This window comes from Strongyloides ratti, scaffold srae_chrx_scaffold0000007 (genome assembly GCF_001040885.1).
Source record: "Strongyloides ratti genome assembly S_ratti_ED321, scaffold srae_chrx_scaffold0000007".
Lineage (NCBI taxonomy): Eukaryota > Metazoa > Nematoda > Chromadorea > Rhabditida > Strongyloididae > Strongyloides > Strongyloides ratti.
In genome coordinates, this window is record NW_020171515.1 from 215,386 (window position 1) to 238,473 (window position 23,088).

Sequence of the window (23,088 nt, forward strand, 5' to 3'; positions counted from 1 at the left end):
TATTAATCTCTAAAATTAATGTTATATTAGGAAACACTTAATTGAAACACAGTAGCAAGTTACAATTAATAATTAATATTTAAAAAAATGATAATTAAATAAAAAAAAAGTTCTAAAATTAATAAAAAAATTACTATATAAGAATTATCTTATAATAAATAAAATCTTTTTTTCACAATAATAACAATAATAAAATAATTTTAATAAATGATATTATTCCTATTAAAATTAAAGTTTAAAATATTTAATATAATAATAACAGTTAAAATACAAAAAGTAATATAATAACCAGTAGATGTTTTCTAGTTTATATCTTAAGAACAAAATATCTGATTTTGAAATTGCTTATTTTATTCTTGTTTGAATTAAATGACTTAATTTAACTTTTTTATAATTTTAAAAAAATTTTATTTCAAAAGTTATGACTAATTAAAAGCGAAAAAAGACAAAAAAACTTATAAAATTGTTGAATTTTTTTACATATATTAAAAATCTTAATAACAAAAAATGTTATAGTTATATTATAGTACTTTAAATGAAGGGAATAAAATTATTCCTAAAAAGTTTTTTTAATCAGTCTTTTTTAAAAAAATTATGTAGTCTTAAAAAGTTTAAAATTATTTTAAATTTTTTACCTAACTTTAAATTATCGTATCTAACTTCAAAATTAATTTTTGCAAAAAAAAATCAAAAATGTTTTGCATAATCTTTTTTTACACCTATATCAAATTTTGCTTAAAAACTCTTAAAATTACAATGCTATAGCAAATGAAAATTTTGCAATTTTTGCTACAATATCAATTTGAAGACATAATTTTTACTTTTTGAATAATTATAAATTTTTTGTATTAAACACATTTTACCCTTAAAAAAGTGAAAAAAATTTTTTCATTTAATTCTTGATTAATATATTTTTGAAAATTAATATTCTTTAAGTTAAAAAAACAACACTACTCATGCTTTAAAAAATATTCATTTTTAAACTACATTAACTTATTTAAAGTGAAATTTTGAATTAAATTTTGTTATTGATAAAATATATTTACACAATATAAGTATTAATTTAAAGAATTTATTCAGAAAAGCTTATCTTTTATGTTACAAAAAATTAAATTTTATTTTAAAAAATTTTTAAGTTTTAGAAGTTGAAAAAATAACAATTTGTAATAACAATCTATAATAAGTGAAGAAAAAAGATGGGCTCAACCGGTGATCGAAACCGGGGCCTCTCGCACCCAAAGCGAGAATCATACCACTAGACCATTGAGCCATAGCTTAAGGGCAATTTGAGAAAAATTAAACATAATTTTTTTTCTTGCAGTTAACTATATTTTTTTACTAATAAAACATGCTTATAGTAACATTTTTATCTGAAATCTTTCTATTAAAAGTAAAATTATGGTTTATTAAAATTTATTTTATATGCCTGTTATAATTGGTATTAATCATACAAGAAATTTTATATTTTGCGGATAACTTTTTTTTGTCTATTAAATTAAATGTTTTTTAATTAATTATACTTGTTAATTTATTTTGCGATTTTAATTCCAATTTTAGAAATATATTATTAAAAATTTGTTTAAAATGGTATTTGTACAAGAAAATTTTTTTTAAAATGTATTAATATTTTTATTGTACTAAATCTTTCGTCTTTATGTAACATATATTTAACATTTAAATATTTTAAGCAACTGAAAGTTTTGTAAACATACATTGGAATGCATGTAATGGATGTTATGGGAAATTAAATGTTTTAGATGCAAATCTAAAACATAATACTAATATAAATAAGAAAAATATTGTATAGATATTGTTCATAAGTGATTTAGAGAAGATCACAAGTTTTTAATAAAATCATTTAATCCCTAAAATCATGTACTTACATTTTATAGTTTCATTTTATAATTAACTTTAAATTTTTAATGAATATGACTTATATCTAATATATATAGACAAAAATTGAGTAAGAAAAATTTCTTTTGAATTTTTTGTAGCTTTTTCTAAATCAAGAAATTATGTTGCTTACGAGAAATTTGAAAACTTTTTAAAACTTTGGTTTTATACAGATGTTGCAGCAAAAAGCTGAAAATGTATAATTTGCTTCAACATTATATTTTTTTTTCCAGCAAAATTTGAGATATAAGTAAAAAATGGTTGGAGAAAACGTTTTTGGTCTTATTTTTTTGAAAACATGAATTTTAGAGTAAGATATGATAATTTAAATTTAAATAAAAAATTCAAAACTTTTTAAAACTTTATAACTTTGAAAACAATATTAAAAAAAACCCCTAGAGAATTTTTTTCTCTACATTTTTTCTACTATACCATATCTATATCATTTTTGTTTTCGAGATATTTTAGTTTTTAGTAAAAAAAAGTTTAACAATTTTACCAATTTTGTGTTTTTTTTATTCTTTTACTTGGAAATAACTTTTAAAAACTTAATTCTTTAAACCTAGCAATAGAAAAACAATTGATTCAGTATTTGATGCTCTTTCGAATGAGATAACGTTCACTAAAAATGGACATTCCATTCTTGAGATATTAAATAAAAATGTTTAAAAAAAATTATCAACATAAAGATTAGTTGCAAAAAGTCTTATTTGTAAATGTAAAATTGTTATTTTTTGAAAACATTTTTTTTCTCTTTGGACAATCAAAGTTTTTAAAACTTTTATTCATTACAAATATCAAAAAAATAATTAATTCGTACATTTAAAATTTTTAGTTGCAAATTAGAAGTATATTTTTTTCTCCACTTATTAATAATTGACAAGTAAATCTATTGTAGTCTTTTAAAAAAAAATGATATTTATCAAAATATAACGTGAATGTAACAGTTCATGTTGAAATAATAAATTTACAAAAAAAATAAATTATTTTTTACACTAATTGTTTTTTTATAGCTATATATTTAAAGGATAAATGTCAATGTATAAAATTAAAGTGTTTATATATAACAAAATTGCAATCAAAAATTATTTTGTATACATTAAACTATGTTAGATATTTTTTAAATATTTCAAAAACTAAAAGTATTAAGAAGATATAATTATAAAGAAATTATATTCAAAAAATATAAGATTAAAAATATTATGAGATTATTTCTAAAATATAAATGTTTAAAATATTTCTAAATAAACAGATTTGTTTTAACTCAATAAAATGCTTTAAATATTTAATTAAATGTTTTAAAAAAAATTCAATATTGTCATGCATTAAATTAAAGTGTAATAATGCAATATAAAGAAGATGAATATTTTTGTGAATAGATATTTTGTTTTCTTTTTATTCCAATATAAAACAGTAAATAAAATGAAAAATTATACTTACTTTTTAAATTTATAATAAATTATTAACAGTTTTGTTTTAGTTAACTGCATTAATATCAACATATTAGTATAATATATAAATATTATTTTTTAATTTATTTATATAAAAAAAAAGAAAAAAATTAAAATATAAATAAAATAATATATATCGTATAAAATTATTACTTATTTCTTAAAACAACTTTGATTCAATTTTAAGCTTATTTTGATAACTTTTTTATTTTTTTTAATAACTATATAATATAATATAAAAAATAGAAATGAATTTAATTAACTAATTTTTCAAAAAAAATTCAGATTTATTTTTAAAAATTATTATTAAAAAAATATAATAAACGTTGAAAATATTTTTTATAAATAATTATATTTTCAAATCATTTATCATAATTTTATCAATTTTACAAACTTTAATTCTTTTCTATTTTTGTTAACACGTAGAACAATTAATTATTAGTAATGATAAAACTTTTTTTTATAATTGCAATGAGGAAGATTTATACAAAATTGATCTACAAATACCAAATTTTCTTGATTGCAATTAGACGCAGATAAAAAAGCATATGGAAATTAAAAATATAGTTTATAATGAAATTGGTACAAATAAATGTAATAGTATTATAAAAGTTCTTTGTGTTAGTAAAAATTATGTCATATTTTATGACAAATTAGATGGCTACAAATTATTATTCCATTATAACAACCAAATATTTAGAAAACTTGATTGTTTATTTAAGAAGAATTTGCATAAAAAATATGATGATAATAATTTTATTGATGTTATCACATCATAAAACAAAAATAATTATCATTATACAAACAAAGATATTCATAAAAGATATTTTGTTGATACTGTGTGGATTATGGTTGACTACAAAAATATGTATAATGATTTTTTAAGATTAGGAATGGAGGAACATTACTTGTATTTTAAAAAGAATAGATTTGCTATAGAAACACAAAATTACTATAATGAAATGTTAAAGAAGTTTGAACTATTAACTGAAGATAAATTAATAGTCGATATAGATAGAAAACATGAGAAATATTAAATATTGTTTTAGAGAAACTTTAAGAAATTTAAGTATAAAAAAAATAAATGTATGAAAAATATTTTGTTATGTCATAAAAAACATTCTCAATAATTTAATTAATATTTTTGCATATGAAAAATTAAATTTATTATGTAATACAAAAAATTTAGTAGCATGGTAGCATATTTAAAAAGAAAAATTACGTCATATGCATGTAGTTGAAGATAAATTATATATTGAAGAAGAAAGAGTACAATAATATTTAAACAGAAAAAATATAATTTTAAAAAACTTTAAAAGAAAAAAAATATGGTTGCAATAAATATATAATAGAAATTTTTAAAACTTTTGAATCAAAGGTTATGCATTATAGTCATGTTATAGATGATATACACTTTAAATATATACTTATTGAAGATGATATAAAAAAATATAATATTTACTGATATTTTTAGTTTTATTACAATATTATCCAAATTATTAATTTGTGATCAATAAAAAATATTAATATTTGATGACCAGATAAAAAATTTTTATTTTTATAAAAATATATAAGATTAAATATTGAATTAGATATTTGATATTAGAAAAATTACATTTTTCAAATAAGTCTTTTAAAATTTGAATGGTGGCGTGTAAAATTAATAACTATATTAACGTCAAGTATAGTCAGATACATACTAACCATATTTTAATTTATTTTAATAATTTTCTGACAATTTATGATTGCATTTATGCTAAAATTATTTTTCATTTATACAGCAATTTATGCAATGGTATCAAAAAAATATATAAAATCATTTATTGCATGTACAATCAAATAATTAAGTTATTCTTCAAATACATTTATAACAATTTTTTCAGAATTTACAAACTTCTGATAACAAAAAGATCAACAGAACAAGAAAATAATGACATAGCATTGAAAGAAATAAAAACAGCAAATGAAAACAAAATATAAAAACATAAAGAAGATAAATAAAAGAAAGGGAATAAGAAAGCATTTGTAAGAAATAATTTAAATTTATTTCATATTGTTAATTACAGTAATTATAAAAGTGCAAATTAGTAATAAAAAATATTTTTTTATTTTAAATTTATTTTATATAAATCGTATCAACATTAAACTATTAATTTTAAAAATAAAAATGCTACATTTCTAAGTCATCTTTTTTTTTCAAAATTAAAGTTAATACAATATATATTTTTGTACATTTTAACAAATAAAAACATAAAGTGCTTTTTGATGACTAATACTGTTGATTAAAATAAAGATAAAATATCTATGAAAGTAATGATATCAAAACAAAAAATATATTTTGTTTAAAAAATAACTTTTAGATTTACCAAATATATGTATATATATATACAATAAATCAAATCATTTTATCTTATTTTAATACAACTTTTTCTTATTAAATAATTTTTTTATTATTTTATTCTATTAAAAAGCTTATTTTACAATGGTTTCTGAAAAATTTAACAAATCATTTTCAAAAGGAAATAATGAAAAAGAAATTTGTAAAAGAAATGTTATTAAAAATTCGGACATAATTGAAATGTTTGAAGACATAGATAAAAATTTTTTCAATTCTTTTCCCATAATTTTGGATAAAATGGGATATAAAAATTTACAAAATTATTTGGAAATAAATAAATCAAGTAAATCAGTTACAAAATTTAAAAAAAGTATTCAGAAAAGTTTTAAAAGAACAAATTATAAATTTCGTATACTGAATTTATTAATAAATCGACCAGGAAAAAGTATATTTACAATAGAATCAAATAAAAAATTGAATGAAAAAAAAATAGCAAAATTTTTAAATGAAAAAAATAAAGAAGTTACAAGGATTATAAAAAAAATGAATGAAGGTAAATTAATGATAATGCATAAATTAACATTTAATTAAAAATTTAATACTTTTAGAAATAATAAAAGAAGAAAAAAGTATAAAAAGAAGTAGAAAAGATTGGGACGATGCTTCAACATTAGTAAATCTTAAAAATCCAAAGCAATCAAATATTGGTATGTTTATACATATTTCCTTATATTATATTATTTTTATTATATATAATTTTTTTAATATACTTTAAAACCAACATTTAAATCATATTTTTTATCTTACAGAAATAGTAGAAGATAATATAATCTTTGAAAATAGTAATATTTCTAATGAAGATATATTAAATATTATTAAAGAATCAAACAATGATATTGACAAAATTTTATTTAAAATATTAGATAAAATTAAATGTGAAAAAATTAATGAATGTATTTATAATAACAACGATTATGTCATTGCAAAATATTCTAAAAATATTTCAAAAATTTGTAAAGAATTAAAAATCAACTATAATGATTTAAAATTAAAATATTTGGGAGACAAAAATAAAAAAAAAATTATTAACTATTTTAAAAAATCAAAAAATACAGTTTTTGTTAATTTATTGAAGAATATATATAAAGGTTGGTTTAAATATAAAAATATTTAAATATATAAATACATATTTTTACAGAAGTAGTAGAAAATAACATAATCTTTGAAAATAGTAATTCTATTTTAAATGAAGATATTTTAAATATTATTAAAGAATCAAACAATGATATTAATAAAATTTTTTTTAAAATATTAGATAAAATTAAATGTGAAAAAATTAATGAATGTATTTATAATAACAAGGATTATGTCATTACAAAATATTCTAAAAATATTTCAAAAATTTGTAAAGAATTAAAAAACGACTATAATGATTTAAAATTTAAATATTTGGGAGAAAAAAGTAAACAAAAAATTATTAACTATTTTAAAAAATCAAAAAATACAGATTTTGTCGATTTATTGAAGAATATATATAAAGGTTGGTTTAAATATAAAAATATTTAAATATATAAATACATATTTTTACAGAAGTAGTAGAAAATAACATAATCTTTGAAAATAGTAATTATATTTCTAATGAAGATATTTTAAATATTATTAAAGAATCAAACAATTATATTGATACTATTTTATTTAAAATGTTAGATATAATTAAATGTGAAAAAATTAATGAATGTATTTATAATAACAAGGATTATGTCATTACAAAATATTCTAAAAATATTACAAAAATTTGTTTAGAATTAAAAATTAATTACAATAGGTTAAAATTAAAATCTTTTTTCAAAAAAAATGCAAAAAATATAATTGAAAATTTTAAAAAATCAAAAAATACAGATTTTGTCGATTTATTAAAGAATATATATAAAGGTTGGTTTGAATATAAAAATATTTAAATATATTTATTAATACACATTATTAATATATAATAAATTTTAATTATTTATAAATATCACGAAATTTTGGGTACAATCATTCAATCTAAGTAATTATTTTATTTCTATATAATCAATAGATAAAAAAGAAATGTTAATCATTTTATTGTAATCTTTTGCTTATATTAATTAGTTCTAGGAGATATATTAAATTGTATAATTCATATCTATATTTTATTCTAAGTAAATAAGAAGATAAATTAAGTGTAGGTTAAAATGTTTTATATATTTTACCTTATTTATTAGGGCCACTAAATAAATTATATCCTATTTATTGAAAACACAGTTTTCAATAAAATTTTAAATATTGAATATAGACATAAAAATTATTTATTTGAACCTTTCTATCTATATTCATTAAAAAAAAATGATATTAGCTAATTACAAATTTAGGAATTTCAGGAGAGATCACTAGCATGCCCATGGGGATAAGAGGTGCAAATCTTAATCAAGAAACTCCAACTATACCTGTGATAAGGAATAAAACACCACAAACAATTATTTTATACCCAAAGAAACGGAGAGGACGTCCAACAAGAAGTGCAAAAAGTAAAAATGCTGCAAAAGAAACCAAACGATTGATGGAAGAGTTTAAAGAGCATAACAAAGAAATTTATCAAATGATGAATCAGATAATGGTAAATATGAAAAATTTGATGATAGAGATTCATCAAAATAAATCAAATGAAATAACATTAAATACAGAGATGCAATGTGATCAACGTATAAGGCAAGATAAAACTTCCTCTGAATCAATCAAATCAGAAAATATTATAAATGAACAGCGCCACTTGGAAAATCAAATAAATGAGTTTATAAGCAATGAAGAAGAGGATCACTATAGATTACATAAGACTTATAAAGTTGATAAAATAGTCAAACCATTTAGAGGAGAAAATTTAAAAGAATGGTTAGCAATGCTTGAAAGATATTTTCAAATATATGGAATTAACAATGAAGAGGATATGCACTTTATATTGGCATCAAAAATAGATTTTAAATTGTATGATGAAAATATAAATGAATTTAGTAATATCTCTTCTTATGCAGCATTAAAAGCAATTTTAATAGAAAAATTTGATAATAAAGCATCTAAACAAAATGCTGAAATAGAATTAAAAATAATGAAAGTTGAAATGAAAATATCAGATTATAAAGATATAGAAAAATTTGCTAATAAAGCATCTATGTTAATAAAAACTGCTTATTCACATTTAACAGATGAACAAAGATTCAAAAGAGTTGCAGAGATGATTGCAGAAAAAATGCCTCAAAATCACAATAAACTGATATCTGTTGAATTTTATCCTACCTCACTACAAGATGTTATATGCTATATGAAAGAGCTGTTTCAAAAAAGCGGCGTAAAAAATAAAAAAATTAATAATTTTAAAAATAATCCAAATAAATTGAAAAAGAAAGATTTTACAAAAAATGAAAAATCAACTACTTTTAAGTCTTATCAAAAAAGAGATCAACATGTTGAAAATACTGTAAATTACACAGCAAATATAGATGATAAGGAAGAGATTTCTAAATGTTGTAATACCACAGTAGAAGAACAAATAAATAAAGATTGACAATTAATCTATGGTACAAGAAGCTTATTTACATATCCAGCATATATCAATGAAATTAAATTGCAAGTTTTACTTGATATCGGAGCAAATATATATATTATTAATTATTTAACATATTCAAAATTATTTAAAAATAATCCTCCTCAAAATATAAAAACAAAAAAAATTATAACTGCTGCAGGAACAACTTATTTATCAAAAATTGATCAAACATTTAATATTATTTTTAAAAAAATATTAATACAGATTGATAATATTTATGTTTCAAAAAATTTAAATTATGATTAAATAATTGAAAAAAATTTTCTTCAACAAACAAATCTTTGGTTGAATCTTAATAATAAGTATTTATATGAAACTACAAAAGATATTGAATGTACATTTTTAACTATGATTAATACTAATGATAAAGGGATTAAAGAAATAATACAATCATTATATGTACAATATCATGAAGCCTTTTCAAAAAATGAATTTGATTCAGTAAACTGCCAAATATGTGCTAAAAAACAATCATATAAACCTATGGATCAAATAAATAAAAAATGTCCATATTATAAATGTCTATTACATATGAAGAAAGAAGTCATTGAATTAGCCGAAAAATTAGTTGAATGCGGTGTATTAACAAAAGGTATAGAAGATGTTATTCATCCAATAATGTTATTGACAAAATCAAATTAAAAAAAAGATTCATTGCAGTTTTAAAAAGAATAAATTCAATAACAGAAAAAATTGTATCACAGATATCAACACCAAATAATTTACTCAGTTCGTTACAGCGATTCAAATATATATTAAAATTTGAATTAACACAAGGTTTCTTTCAAATAAAAATAAATGATGAAGAAAAAAGCTATTATGGTATAAAAATAAGTGGTAATTATTATTATCACAATACATTAATTCAAGGATCAAAAAATAGTTCAATACTATTTGTGTCAGTGATTCAACAAATATATTCTACCATAAGTAAATATTCTCATTCAAATATATATATATATGTAGATGATATAATTGTGGTAACTTATACAAATTTATCAGATCATATAGAAATATTAAAAAATTTATTAGAAGTAACAATAAATAATGGTCTTAAATTATCACCAGATAAAACGGTATTGATGGCTACAGAAACCATATTTCTGGGAAATCATATAACTACAGATAAAAGGAAAATAGATATTTCACATATAACAAAAATTTTGAATAAAAAACGTCCTATGACACCAGCACAAATGTTATCATTTTTACAAAGTATTTAATTTTATTAAGAACACTTTCGTACCATACAAAGAGGTATAGCTGAGTTATATAAATATACATCAACTAATCGTGCGGTGAAAAATAAACTTTTACAAATGCCAGAAGAAGCATAGAAACATTATGAAAATATTATCACAGAATTAAGAGATAATGTAGGACTTCATTTATATCAACCAAATTTTCTATTAGAAGTACATTGCGATGCATCATCATATGAAATAGAAGGAATGTTATGCCAAAAAGTACCACATAAAAATTCATCAAATTCAAATGCTTCAATTTCATTACCGTTATCGTTTTATAATAAAACATTGCCACCAGTAGTAAGAAAAAAAAGCCCTACTTATACAGAAATTTATTGTATCATACATTGTTTACGTTACTGGTCATATATATTATATAATACAGAATTTAGTGTTTTTTCTGATCATAAACCATTGTTATCGCTAAGAATTTTATCATTTATACTAATATTTGTAGAAATTTTAACAGAATTAAGATCATCTAACTTTACATTATAATATGTTGAAAGAGCCAAGAATCATTTTCCTGATTATCTTTCACGTATTAATGCTCTACCAGATATATCAACATTATAACAATGTAATTTTAAAGATAGTGAATCGAACAAATCAATTGATCCTCTTACACAAATGTTAATGACATTAAATAAATTTCTCAAATTAAATGATTTCTTAATATATCAAAAACAAGAATCGTATATTCAATAATTAATAAAACTCAAACAATTTAATACCTTACTTATTCGGAAAGATAAATCAAAAATAATAAAAATTCGCACTAAATTATTGGGGTCAGATGAGTACATATGGTTACCAATTATAAGATTAGAAAAATTAAATGAAATTGTACATCACCATTAATAAAATCAGTTCTAGAAGAATTTGTCCATGTGTTAGCAATTGATGACAAATTAAAAGTATATTTTTATATTAAAGAAGAATATCCAAAAAATAATTAGAAATAATTAGATTTAATAGAAAAACAGAAAGAGGATAAACGATTAAATGAAATATTAATGAAAAATGAAAAGTGGCGTAATTTTAATATTTTAAAGAAAATAACATTTATAAAGTGGAAGATACACTAAATCCACTAAATAAAATGATTTATATTCTTCAATCAATAGAAACTTTTATTTTTCATATGCTTCATAAAAAATCAAATCATGCGTCATATGACAGAATGAGCATAATGTTAAAGGAAGTTTTCATACCAGAAAAAACCAAGAAAATATTAGAATACCTAAGAAAATGTACAACATGTATTCAAAGAAATAGTAATCTGAAAACTGATAATATTAAAATGTAACCAGTGAAATTAGAAGAAATTTATCATATATTGAGCTTTGACTTTTTGGGAGAAATAGAACAAGATGATATAGTCAATAAATACGTGTTGGTTATTATATGCAATGCTTCTACATTTATTTGGACATATCCATCAAAAACTACAGGAACTCAAGAACTTCTTGAAAATTTAAATAATCTTTTCACAATATTTGGTAAACCATTCAAATTACATAGTGATAATGCAAAAGGCAATATAGAAAAAGAATTAATATAGTATTGTTAGCATTAGTATATTAGAATCTCTAAATCAACTGCAAACTATAAAAGATTCAATTGTCTTGTGGAAAGAAAACTTAGAGATATTCAAGCTATTTTTTCAAAAAAATAATATGATTATAAAATGACTAGAAATAAAGTTACATAGAGTAATTTATTACCAGAAGTAACACATCATATAAATTTAACACCAATATTAAAGACTGAAGTTACATCCTTTCAATTAATGTTTGTAAGGAAAGGAAGGAATAACATAGATATATTTTTGAAAAAATATTCACCTTATGTTGACAATAAGAATGATTCTTTATTTCAGGAAACTAAATTAGCTCTAAAATTGGTACAAGAATATCAACAGAAGGAGAGATTCTTGCATAGAGATAAATTAAATAAAAATAAAATAGATAAAATAGACTTTAAGATAGGACAAGTTGTATAGGTGAAGAATCAAAAAAAAAGGAAATCAAAATTAGATCATAACTATCTAGAACCATTTCAAATCGAAGAAGTCGGAGATAATTATGTAATTATTAAGAATGATAAAGGAAAGTTGTTTAAGTATCATATAAGCAACTTAAAGGTTCCAAAATACTTAAAAGGATATAATGAATCTTCTCGAATAAATTTAGATTAAAAATTGTTCTCCATGTGAAGATAAAAGTATCATGAAAGTTTGAGTACAATCATTCAATCTAAATAATCATTTTATTTCTATATAAGCAATAGATAAAAAAGAAATTTTAATCATTTTGTTGTAATCCTTTGCTTATATTATTCAGTTTTAGTTTAAGGAGATACTCTAAATTGTATAATTCATATCTATATTTTATTCAAAGTAAATAAGGAGATAAATTAAGTGTAAGTTGAAATTTTTTATATATTGTACCTTATTTATAAGGACCACTTAATAAATCGCATTCTATTTATTGAAAACTGTGTTTTCAATAAAATTTTTAATATTGAATATAGACATAAAAATTATTTATTAATTTATATCTAATGAAAAATTTTAAATATTATTAAAGAATCAAACAATGATGTTGATACAACTTTGTTTAAAATATAAGAAATAATTAAATGTGAAAAAATTAATGAATGTATTTATAATAACAACGATTATGTCATTACAAAATATTCTAAAAATATTTCAAAAATTTGTAAAGAATTAAAAATCAACTATAATGATTTAAAATTAAAATATTTGGGAGAAAAAAATAAAAAAAATATTATTGAAAATTTTTAAAAATCAAAAAATACAGATTTTGTAAATTTATTGAAGATTATATATAAAGGTTGGTCTGAATATAAAAAAATTTAATACATATTAAATTTTTTAGATTTAATTTAACAATTTACCAATATAGCTATTGTACTAATTGAATATAATACTTTAATTTATCATAATTTTTTATTATATGTTCATAACAATAGTAAAAATATAGAATTTTATCATAATGAAATAGTTAATAATTATCCACTATACATTGATGTTAATTTACAATTAAATATATATTATTTTAAAAAATATAGTAAAATAAAGGCAGATGGACATTGTGCCTTCAATTATATGGACATAATTACTTACAATAAACATGATGGATATATTGAAGTTAGACAGATATTAATTAATTTTTTAAAAAATTTAATAAATAACTCCAATTTTAGACAATTCAATAAATGGATATTAAAATATGTGACGTTGATTTACTATTTAATCATATAACACGCGTTAGCTGTTTCAATAAAATAGTATACATAGAAAATTGGGATGAAAAAATTGATTTTTGCGTATATAGTTATATTACATAAAATCAGATTTCTTATTTTAATTTATACAGTTGAACTTTAAGCATTCAATATCTGTTGGAGATATTATGAATCACCAGTAGATAACATTAATATATGGCTTTTATAATTATTTACTATCATGGTTCATATTATGAAATAATCAAAAAAATATATTGTTATAAGAATCCTAAAAATGAAAAAAAATAATAATGATATATCTGAATTTCATTTTAATGTTTTATGAGATGAAGAAGATGATAATATTTTTAATGTTTTAAATCCTTAATATATATAGATGTGTATTAAGTAATAAAAATTTTTTTAACTTTTCCTTAAGTAAGAAATTACGTTGATTACAAAAAATTTGATAACTTTTAAAACAAATTTCTTTTTTATACAGATATTGCAGCAAAAACTGCAATTGTTTAATTTGCTCCAACATTATAATTTTTTTTCAGTAAAATCTGAGATAAAGGTAAAAAAAGTTTGGAGAAAACGTTTCTGGTCTTATTTTTTTGAAACATGAATTTTTAAGTAAGATATAATAATTTAAATTTAAGTAAAAAATTCAAAACTTTTTAAAACTTTAAAACTTTGAAAAAAAAATTAAAAAAAAAAGACCACTAGAGAATTTTTTTCTCTACATTTTGACTATTATACCATATCTATGTCATTTTTGTTCTCGAGATTTTTTGGTTTATAGTAGTAATAATCAATAGCCATATTAGGCTTAAAACAGTTTCATTATTTCTATCAAACACGTACTTTTGACTCCAAAAATGTGTTTTGTGACTCTTCTTTGTCTTCTGAAACTATAAAAAGCTTAAAAAATTGTAAATTTTCATATTATAATTCTATTGTAAAATTATTATTCTCTATCGTGCTCTATCCTAGAATCCACCTCTTATTGTACTTATTTTATTTACATTTAGGGGTAAAACTATATAAAATTCCTAATAAAGAAATATTGTCTTGTCCTATTGTAAATTGTAAATTATATAATTTATTTTAATTGTAAGTTAAAAAATTAATTGTATAAAAATTTACTGGATTCTAGAGTAAAGGATAGACGCGTCTCTTTATCCTATATTATAAAAATGTACTCCCGTCCCCAACTTATATATCTGTCTTGGTACTTTTATTTTAAAAAAAATAACAGATTTATAAAAATTGATGTGTTTTGTTTGGACTTGACTTGGAATTCGGCCAAAAATCAGGATTGTAGCTCAATTAATTATTTATTACTTAGTAAAAAAAGTTTAACAATTTTGTGTTTTTTTTATTTATTTACTTGGTAATAACTTTTAAAAACTTAATTCTTTAAACATAGCAATAAAAAAACAATTGATTCAGTATTTGATGCTCTTTCGAATGAGATAACGTTCACTAAAAATGGACATTCCATTCTTGAGATATTCAATAAAAAATGTTTAAAAAAAATTATCAACATAAAAATTAGTTACAAAAAGTCTTATTTGTAAATATAAATTGTTATTTTTTGAAAAATTTTTTTCTCTTTAGACAATTAAAGTTTTAAAACTTTTATTCAATACAAATATCAATAAAATAATTAAAACATAAATTTTAAATTTTTAGATGCAAATCAAAAGTACATTTTTTTCTCCACTTATTAATAATTGACAAGAAAATCTATTAAAGTATTTTAAAAAAATAAAAAGATATTTATCAAAATATAAAGAGAATGTAACAGTTCATGTTAAAAAATATAAATTTATAAAAAAAATAAACTATTTTTTACACTAATTCTTTTTTTATAGCTATATATGTAAAGGATAAATGTCAATGTATAAAATTAAAGATTTATTTATCTAAAGTTGAAATAGCATATTTCAAGCAATAAGCGTCATTTTTATAAATAAAAGATATATATATAATAATGTCAATAGGGGGAGACCACTTTTTAATTTTAATAAATTTTAACTCCTTTCTTTTTCTTAATTCTATCTGATTACTTAAAACTCTATCATATACACATTCAATTGTCATCATTCATCAACTTTACGTTGTCATCAACTGATACTGGTTCAAATTTTAACTGGAAAAGGAGCCAGTTGCATCAGAGATCAACAAATTCTATGACTTCACCCGAAAACAGAATTCTTTACAATACAAGATTGCAAGAAAGACTTTATTCAAATTCAAACAATATGAATTCAAATCAAAACATAACCCCAGCTTCCAACACTTGGATGTCAGTTACTCCATTTGATCCTAAGCAAAGCTTTCAAACTTGGTTCTCAACTTTCGACTTACACGTCCAGTTTGATGGACTTGATGAACAAAGAAAATTAATTGCCTTACAACTGAGAGGAGGAGATGCCGTTAGAAGACATATTGAAGAGATGCCAGAAGGAAGAAGAACCTACACCTTAGTCATTGCTTCACTCATTAAAACGTTTACAGGAGCTATCTCAGTAGAGACTGCTTCTTCTCAATTAGTCTCATATAGATTCAACTACAGTGATTTCAGAAATTCTCTTAACAATTATGTTGCCTTAATTGATCAAGCCAATCCATCAACTCGTCGAGAAAGCTTCAGATCTCTTGTAGAAGAAAGACTTATTAATAATCTACGGGAAGGACTTGCCAGATATTTAAGAAATCAAAGAAGACATTATGGTACTCTTGAGGAAATGATTGAAGACTTAATTCTGGAAAATGATCTACAACAAAATCATCATAAGAAAAAGAAAGGAAGATTTACATATCATTCAGACAATTTCATCAATTATTCACGAAACACTGATAGATGCCGTATTTATCAAAATTCTAATCATACAAATGCAGAATGCAGAAAACAGAAACCGACAACCGAACCTTTACCAAAGAATGAGACTTCTCATATCAATTCAAACTTAATCCAAATGTCAGCTACCATCAACAATAGAAAGTGTCGAGTTTTAATAGATTCAGAAGCTACATGTACTCTTGTGTCTCCGTCATTTGCCAAATCACTTAAAGTCGACTTCAATACATCACCATCATATCTTACTACAGCTGGATCACCATCCTTTGCCAAACAAATTCATGCTCCATTAAACCTTAGAATCTCTAATTGTTCATATCAAACAAACTTGAATAATTATATTGCGCCGCATGATTTTAATGGTTATCATGTTATTCTTGGAATGAATTATCTTGTACCATTAAGATGTTCAATTTCAACTCACGACAGGAAAGCATATTTCTGTCAGCCACCAACTTTAAATTTTCTTCTTTCTCCACAGGAAGAATCACTTAAAGAAGAAGAGGACAAATTCAGACAATTAATACAAGAAAACTATGGTTCTGTAGATCCGCAAGAAGATTATGATGTTGGACCAGGTTTGTTTACAACGCCACCACAAGAATTCTTTACAATACCACCAATTGGAATCAAACATTATTCTTCACCACCTTCTGAAGATGATGATCATATAATTCAACAAATGCTCAACCATAGTATTATTGAAGAAAGTACTTCACTCATGACCCTTCCTTATTATCTCCTTATCAAACGGGATGAGAAAGGTAAACCCCAGAAACAAAATGGGAAAATAAGGAAAAGATTCATATTAGATTGTAGAGAAATAAACCACAAAACTCGAGTTGTCCCATTCCATTGTTTATCTCTCCAAATATTGCTTCAACAGTTAAAAAAATTTGATTTCGGTTCCACCATTGATCTACACCAAGGATATTTTCAGATGTTATTAAATGAAGCTGATCGCCCATTATTTTCATTCAAGTACAGATATCAAGTATATCAATTTAGAAGAGCACCAATGGGAGCTAAAAATTCACCTTCTTTCTTTCAGAATAACATGGAAATTCTTTTAGCAAATATTAGAAAACAATATCAATCTCATACCAATATCTTCATCTATATGGATGATATCTTAATTCTTACAAAAGGGACTGCGGCTTTACATTTACAAGTTGTAGAAACTATTATCGAAGAAATCCATAGTAAACAAGGAAAAATATCACTTACCAAATGTTGTTTCTTGCGCACATCTTTAAGTTTCCTTTCATGGACATTTTCTAAAAATACAATCACTCCCACCATCAGTCAATTAATTCAAAACTCCACATTGCCACAAATAAAGAAAGAATTGTATTCAAAGCTTCAATGTTTCAATTATTTTCGTTTATCAATTCCAAAATTTCATGAACGTACTCGTGATTTGTATCAATTAACAAAAGGACCAAAGAATGAGAAAGTCAAGTGGACAAAAGAATTATCAGATAAATATTATAGTTTCTGCAAATATATCTTCAATAAACCAATGATTTACATGTATGATGAAAAACAACCCCTAATCCTTAAGGTAGATGGATCAAATTCAGGAATTGGAGGATTCTTATGCCAAAGAGATATTGAGGGAATTATCAGACCATTAGGATTCTTTTCATATCCCTTACAGGAAACGAAAAATCCAAGATCACCCACTTATATTGAACTTTTAGCTATAGCAAGAGGAATATCTACTTTCAGATATTTAATACAAGGTAAGGAGTTAATAGTTGAAAGCGATCATCGCCCTCTTTCTGGATTAATTAAACAATCTACAACCCCAAAATTTGCCGAGTTAATTTCATCAATTGCACAATATACAACAAATATCAAGTACATTAATGGCAGTAATAACCAACTAGCGGATTTACTGTCTAGAATCTTCAATAACATAAAATCTGAAATGAATCAAGTTGAACAACCAAAGAAGAGAGGAAGACCAAAGAAACTTCTCAATCCTATGTGCCAAGACGATAAATATTATATCAATTATGAATTATTGCCTATTGATTTAGCTTCACTTCAAAAAATGGATGAGGAACTCACAAGTTCACTTCAAGATGGGAAATATAACAATCTACAGATTGAAAAAGTCAATGATATTATTGTTACAAAAGATACAAAAGTACCAATCATTACAGATGAGGAAACAATACAAACAATCTTCAAAATTTGTCATGATCAATCGGGACACTGGAATGCAATTGCAACAAAAGAAATAATTCAAAAATATGTATATATTCCAAATTTAGAAATGAAAATCAAGGATTATATTTCAAAGTGTGATACATGCAACAGATTTAATTCAAAGAACTACGAAAAAGCCAAGTCTGAAGAACAAATTTATAATACTTTTGAATGTCTTGCAGCAAATGCTATGGGTCCATTAGAAATTACAAAGAATAATTCAATACATATTTTACTTTATGTCTGTCCAGCTTCAAAATTCGTTATAGCACATGCTATGCCAGATTTAACTTCAAAATCCATCATTAATTCTTTACAACAAATAAAAGCATCTTATACTCTACCAAGAATCCTGAGAACTGATTCAGCAAGGTACTGGACTGCAAGAGAAGTAGAAAAATACCTCCAAGCAAATCAAGTATTTCATTCTTTAAGTACACCCACAAATTCAACGGGAAACGCGTTTGCAGAAAGATTTATCAGAACTTTACAAACTATTTTAGGAAAATTGTTACTGGACTATCCATCAACGCAATGGGACCAAATTTTACCAGAAGCGATTTATTCAATGAACCATTTTCTGCGAAATGGATCAACTCCGTTTCAACAAGTTCTCAAGTTTGTACCGTCTACAGTTTTGCAGCTAGCAATGCAAAAGTCCTTGACACAAAAGGAACTTCAAAATATTAAACAAAAAATCAAAGCTACTGAGTCGGCAGCGTATGCAAAAGTAAGAAGAAGAACAAAGCTACAACCACGTTACGAAGAAAAAACAGCTGTAGATGGAGTATCTAGGGATGGAAAAACCCTACACCTACTACGAGAAGGACGAACTTATCTACGACCAAAAAGGAATACAAAAATAACAAGTCAATAATTTTCAAGAAGGGAGGAGTTGAAATAGCATATTTCAAGCAATAAGCGTCATTTTTATAAATAAAAGATATATATATAATAATGTCAATAGGGGGAGACCACTTTTTAATTTTAATAAATTTTAACTCTAATATTTAAATTATATTATGTATTAATTTACAAATTTACATTAAGAAAATTTTTAAAACAAAAAAATTATCGAAAAATATTTTATATATCATAAATCACATTATATACATGGTAAAAGTCACAAAAAATTAAAGTGTTGTATATATAACAAAATTGCAATCAAAAATTAAAGATAATATCAAAAATTATTCTGTATACTTTAAACTATATTAAATATATGAAACTTTAAAGTGTTAAGTAGATATTGTTATAAAGAAATTGAATTCAAAAAAAAACATCAAAACATTATTAAAAGGTTATTTCTAAAATATAAATAATTTCTAAATAAACAGATTTATTTTATCTTAATAAATTGTTTTAACAACTAAAGTCAAATTAAAATGAGATTACAAACAAGCTCCGTATAGAAAAATAAAAGTAAAGAATATTATTATAAAAAATTTTAAACAATTAGTAACAAAACCAATAAAACAAATATCTACTTTGCAAGAAAAAAATAAGGAATAAGTTTTAATGCGAATGATAATAAAAGTACAAAAAAATATAATAAAGTATGTAAATATAGTTTTTTAATTTAATTTTTTTTTCTATAAATTAAAAATTTTAAAAAATGATTTTTTCATATATTTTCAAGTTAATTTATTATTATATAAACCAAAATTAAATCTAATTTTTTTAATCTCAAAGTTTTTATGCTTATTTAAAAAATTTTTAAACATTAAGCGTGCAAAACACGCGTTTGTTCATATTTTTTTTAAATGCTTAATCTTAGTAAATATTTCTCAAAATTATTTACCCACATATAAAAAAATATCTTTATTTTTTTTTATTTATATAATTAAGGAATAATAGTTTAAAATAATATTAACTAATATGAACATTTTAATAAAGCAAGAAGTAAAAAAAAATTCCATTATATTCTTAAAGTTAAAATGAATAGAAAAGAAGATAATTTTTAGCAAAAATTATTACACTATCAATCTACCTTAATTTTTTTTATTCTTTATTCATCTGTTTATATGAAAATAAATTTAAACCATTTCTAACTCTTAACTTTATTATTAGCAAATTACCTAATAGTTACAAATAAAATAAAAAAATTTCTTGTTACTTAAATATTTGACATATACAAAGATTAGTTAAAAAATTAGTTGAAAATCACCAGTATGATATTCTCCAGCGTTTTCAGCCTTCCTAGCTCAGTTGGTAGAGCGTTAGACTTTTAATCTAACGGTCAGGGGTTCGAGCCCCCTGGAGGGCTAACGTTTTATCTTTTTATTGTATACAAATCAAAAATGTATATAAGGAAATTACATATTTTTAAAATAATTTAATTACATGTTGAAAATTATTATTTTAATCAACTAAAAATATTTAATAAAGTTTGAGAAATCAATAAAATTTATTAAAGATAATTATAAAAGCAAAAAAGAAATCTGTCATTAAGCACAATTTTTTAATTTATAAATAACTATTTTTATTTTAATATTTTTAAAAATGTACATAATCTTTTTATTGAGTTAAACAAAGTAAAACAATTTTAGTGATTTTATTTTTTCTAATTATTATTAGAAGTATAAAAACAAAAAAATATTAAACAATTTATTTTAAAAAGTATAAATAACTTTTCCACTAAAAGCATTTATATTGTATTTTAATTTTCAGCAAACAGTAAATTTCACAATGAGTTTATTATTTAGATTTAAAATTTACAAAAATAATTATATTACTTAAAATTTTTGATAAATTTTATTTTATATGTATTTATTTTTTTTATAAACTAAAAAAATAATTTTTGATACAAATAATTCATTATACATTTTATATAAATAAAAGTTTTTAGTATTATTTTACGATATAATAATAAAATTGCCTAAAGTATAAGCTATAAATTAATAGTACATATTTCTAAAAAAAAAAAATCAAACTTTTGTACAATTATAACATTTATAATTTCAAGAAATTACGATATATTTTATAACAATTGTTTTTATAACATTCAATTACTATAAAAAGCATATTAAATTTACAAACAATGCTAATAATATAAATACCTTAAGAAATAACATTTTATTAAGAATGACCTAATTATTATGTATATAATCATTTCATTTGAATCATTATTAATAGTAGTTTTTACTTTTATAATTATGAAAGTAACAATTAATATTATATTATTAAATCTTATAATAATATCTTCATATACAAGTAAGTTTTAAAAATATTTTATTTTATCTGTAGTTTTTTTAAATGCTGGAATTTATAAAAGAGAAATTGAATCTGAATTTCTTAATGAAACAACAATTTCTACCATTTCTGATAGTGATAAAATAAAACATTCTATAATTAATGAAACAGAAATTTTAAAGAATGAAAATGAAATTGAAAGTAGTGGAGATATTGATACTTTAATTAATACCGAAACAACTAATAGTTTAATAAATACTACTGAAAGCTTTTATGATGGAGTAAATGAAAACAATTTAAATTTAATTGAAGAAAAATTTATAGCTATTGATCCTGTTAACAATTATACAGAAATGCATACAACAACAGAATTAACATTGAATGAAGATATAACAACAGATTCTACAATTATTACTTCTTTACCAGATATTCATAAATGTCCATGTAAAATTTCTCATAATTTTCTTCATTCAAATAATTATTCTATTATATTTAATTTAACAAATTTTATTAATTCAACATTTTCTCCAACAATATTATTTTCTCCTATAATTACAAATAATGATGATAAAAAAATGTTTTGTGATTGTGATTGTATGTGTAAGATAAATGAATTACTTAACAAAACTAAAGTAACATCTACAACAACTACAACAACAATGGCAACTACTACTATACCAGAAGATAAAAAAATTATTTATATATCAAATAGACAAAGACAATGTAAATGTACTTGTGATAATGAAAGTATTATTAATTTTCTTGATACAATTAATTATAAGAAATTGAAAGGAAAATTATGTAAATGTACATGTGATATGAAATCTTTATTATCTATTACTACTACAATAAATCCTCCTACAATTAATACTTTACAACCAAATAAAAAAAAATTATGTAAATGTATATGTGAAAAGGAAGAATTTTTTGATAAACAAATGACAACAACTGTTAAAAGTACAAAAAAAAAGTTATGTAAATGTACATGTGATAAAGAATAATCATTTGAT

The 23,088-nt window shown here is 21.5% G+C and overlaps 3 protein-coding genes across 3 annotated transcripts; all 3 read left to right on the forward strand.

Moving 5' to 3' along the window:
- Positions 1-6,225: 6,225 nt before the first annotated feature.
- SRAE_X000256600 (Hypothetical protein) lies at positions 6,226-9,259 on the forward strand (the record flags this gene model as incomplete). Its single annotated transcript, XM_024645739.1, has 5 exons — positions 6,226-6,235; positions 6,291-6,389; positions 6,492-6,830; positions 7,273-7,614; positions 8,073-9,259. 5 exons carry the CDS (start codon positions 6,226-6,228, stop codon positions 9,257-9,259), a joined length of 1,977 nt encoding a protein of 658 aa, XP_024499992.1.
- A 390-nt stretch (positions 9,260-9,649) lies between these two features.
- On the forward strand, positions 9,650-13,462 carry SRAE_X000256700 (Hypothetical protein; the record flags this gene model as incomplete). Its single annotated transcript, XM_024645740.1, has 5 exons — positions 9,650-9,893; positions 10,268-10,499; positions 10,671-10,848; positions 13,394-13,406; positions 13,452-13,462. The coding sequence occupies 5 exons, from the start codon at positions 9,650-9,652 to the stop codon at positions 13,460-13,462; spliced, it is 678 nt and encodes a 225-aa protein (XP_024499993.1).
- Positions 13,463-15,998: 2,536 nt separating this feature from the next.
- Positions 15,999-23,079, forward strand: SRAE_X000256800 (Reverse transcriptase domain and Integrase, catalytic core domain and Ribonuclease H-like domain and Aspartic peptidase domain-containing protein; the record flags this gene model as incomplete). Its single annotated transcript, XM_024645742.1, has 2 exons — positions 15,999-19,755; positions 22,133-23,079. The coding sequence occupies 2 exons, from the start codon at positions 15,999-16,001 to the stop codon at positions 23,077-23,079; spliced, it is 4,704 nt and encodes a 1,567-aa protein (XP_024499994.1).
- Positions 23,080-23,088: the final 9 nt, after the last annotated feature.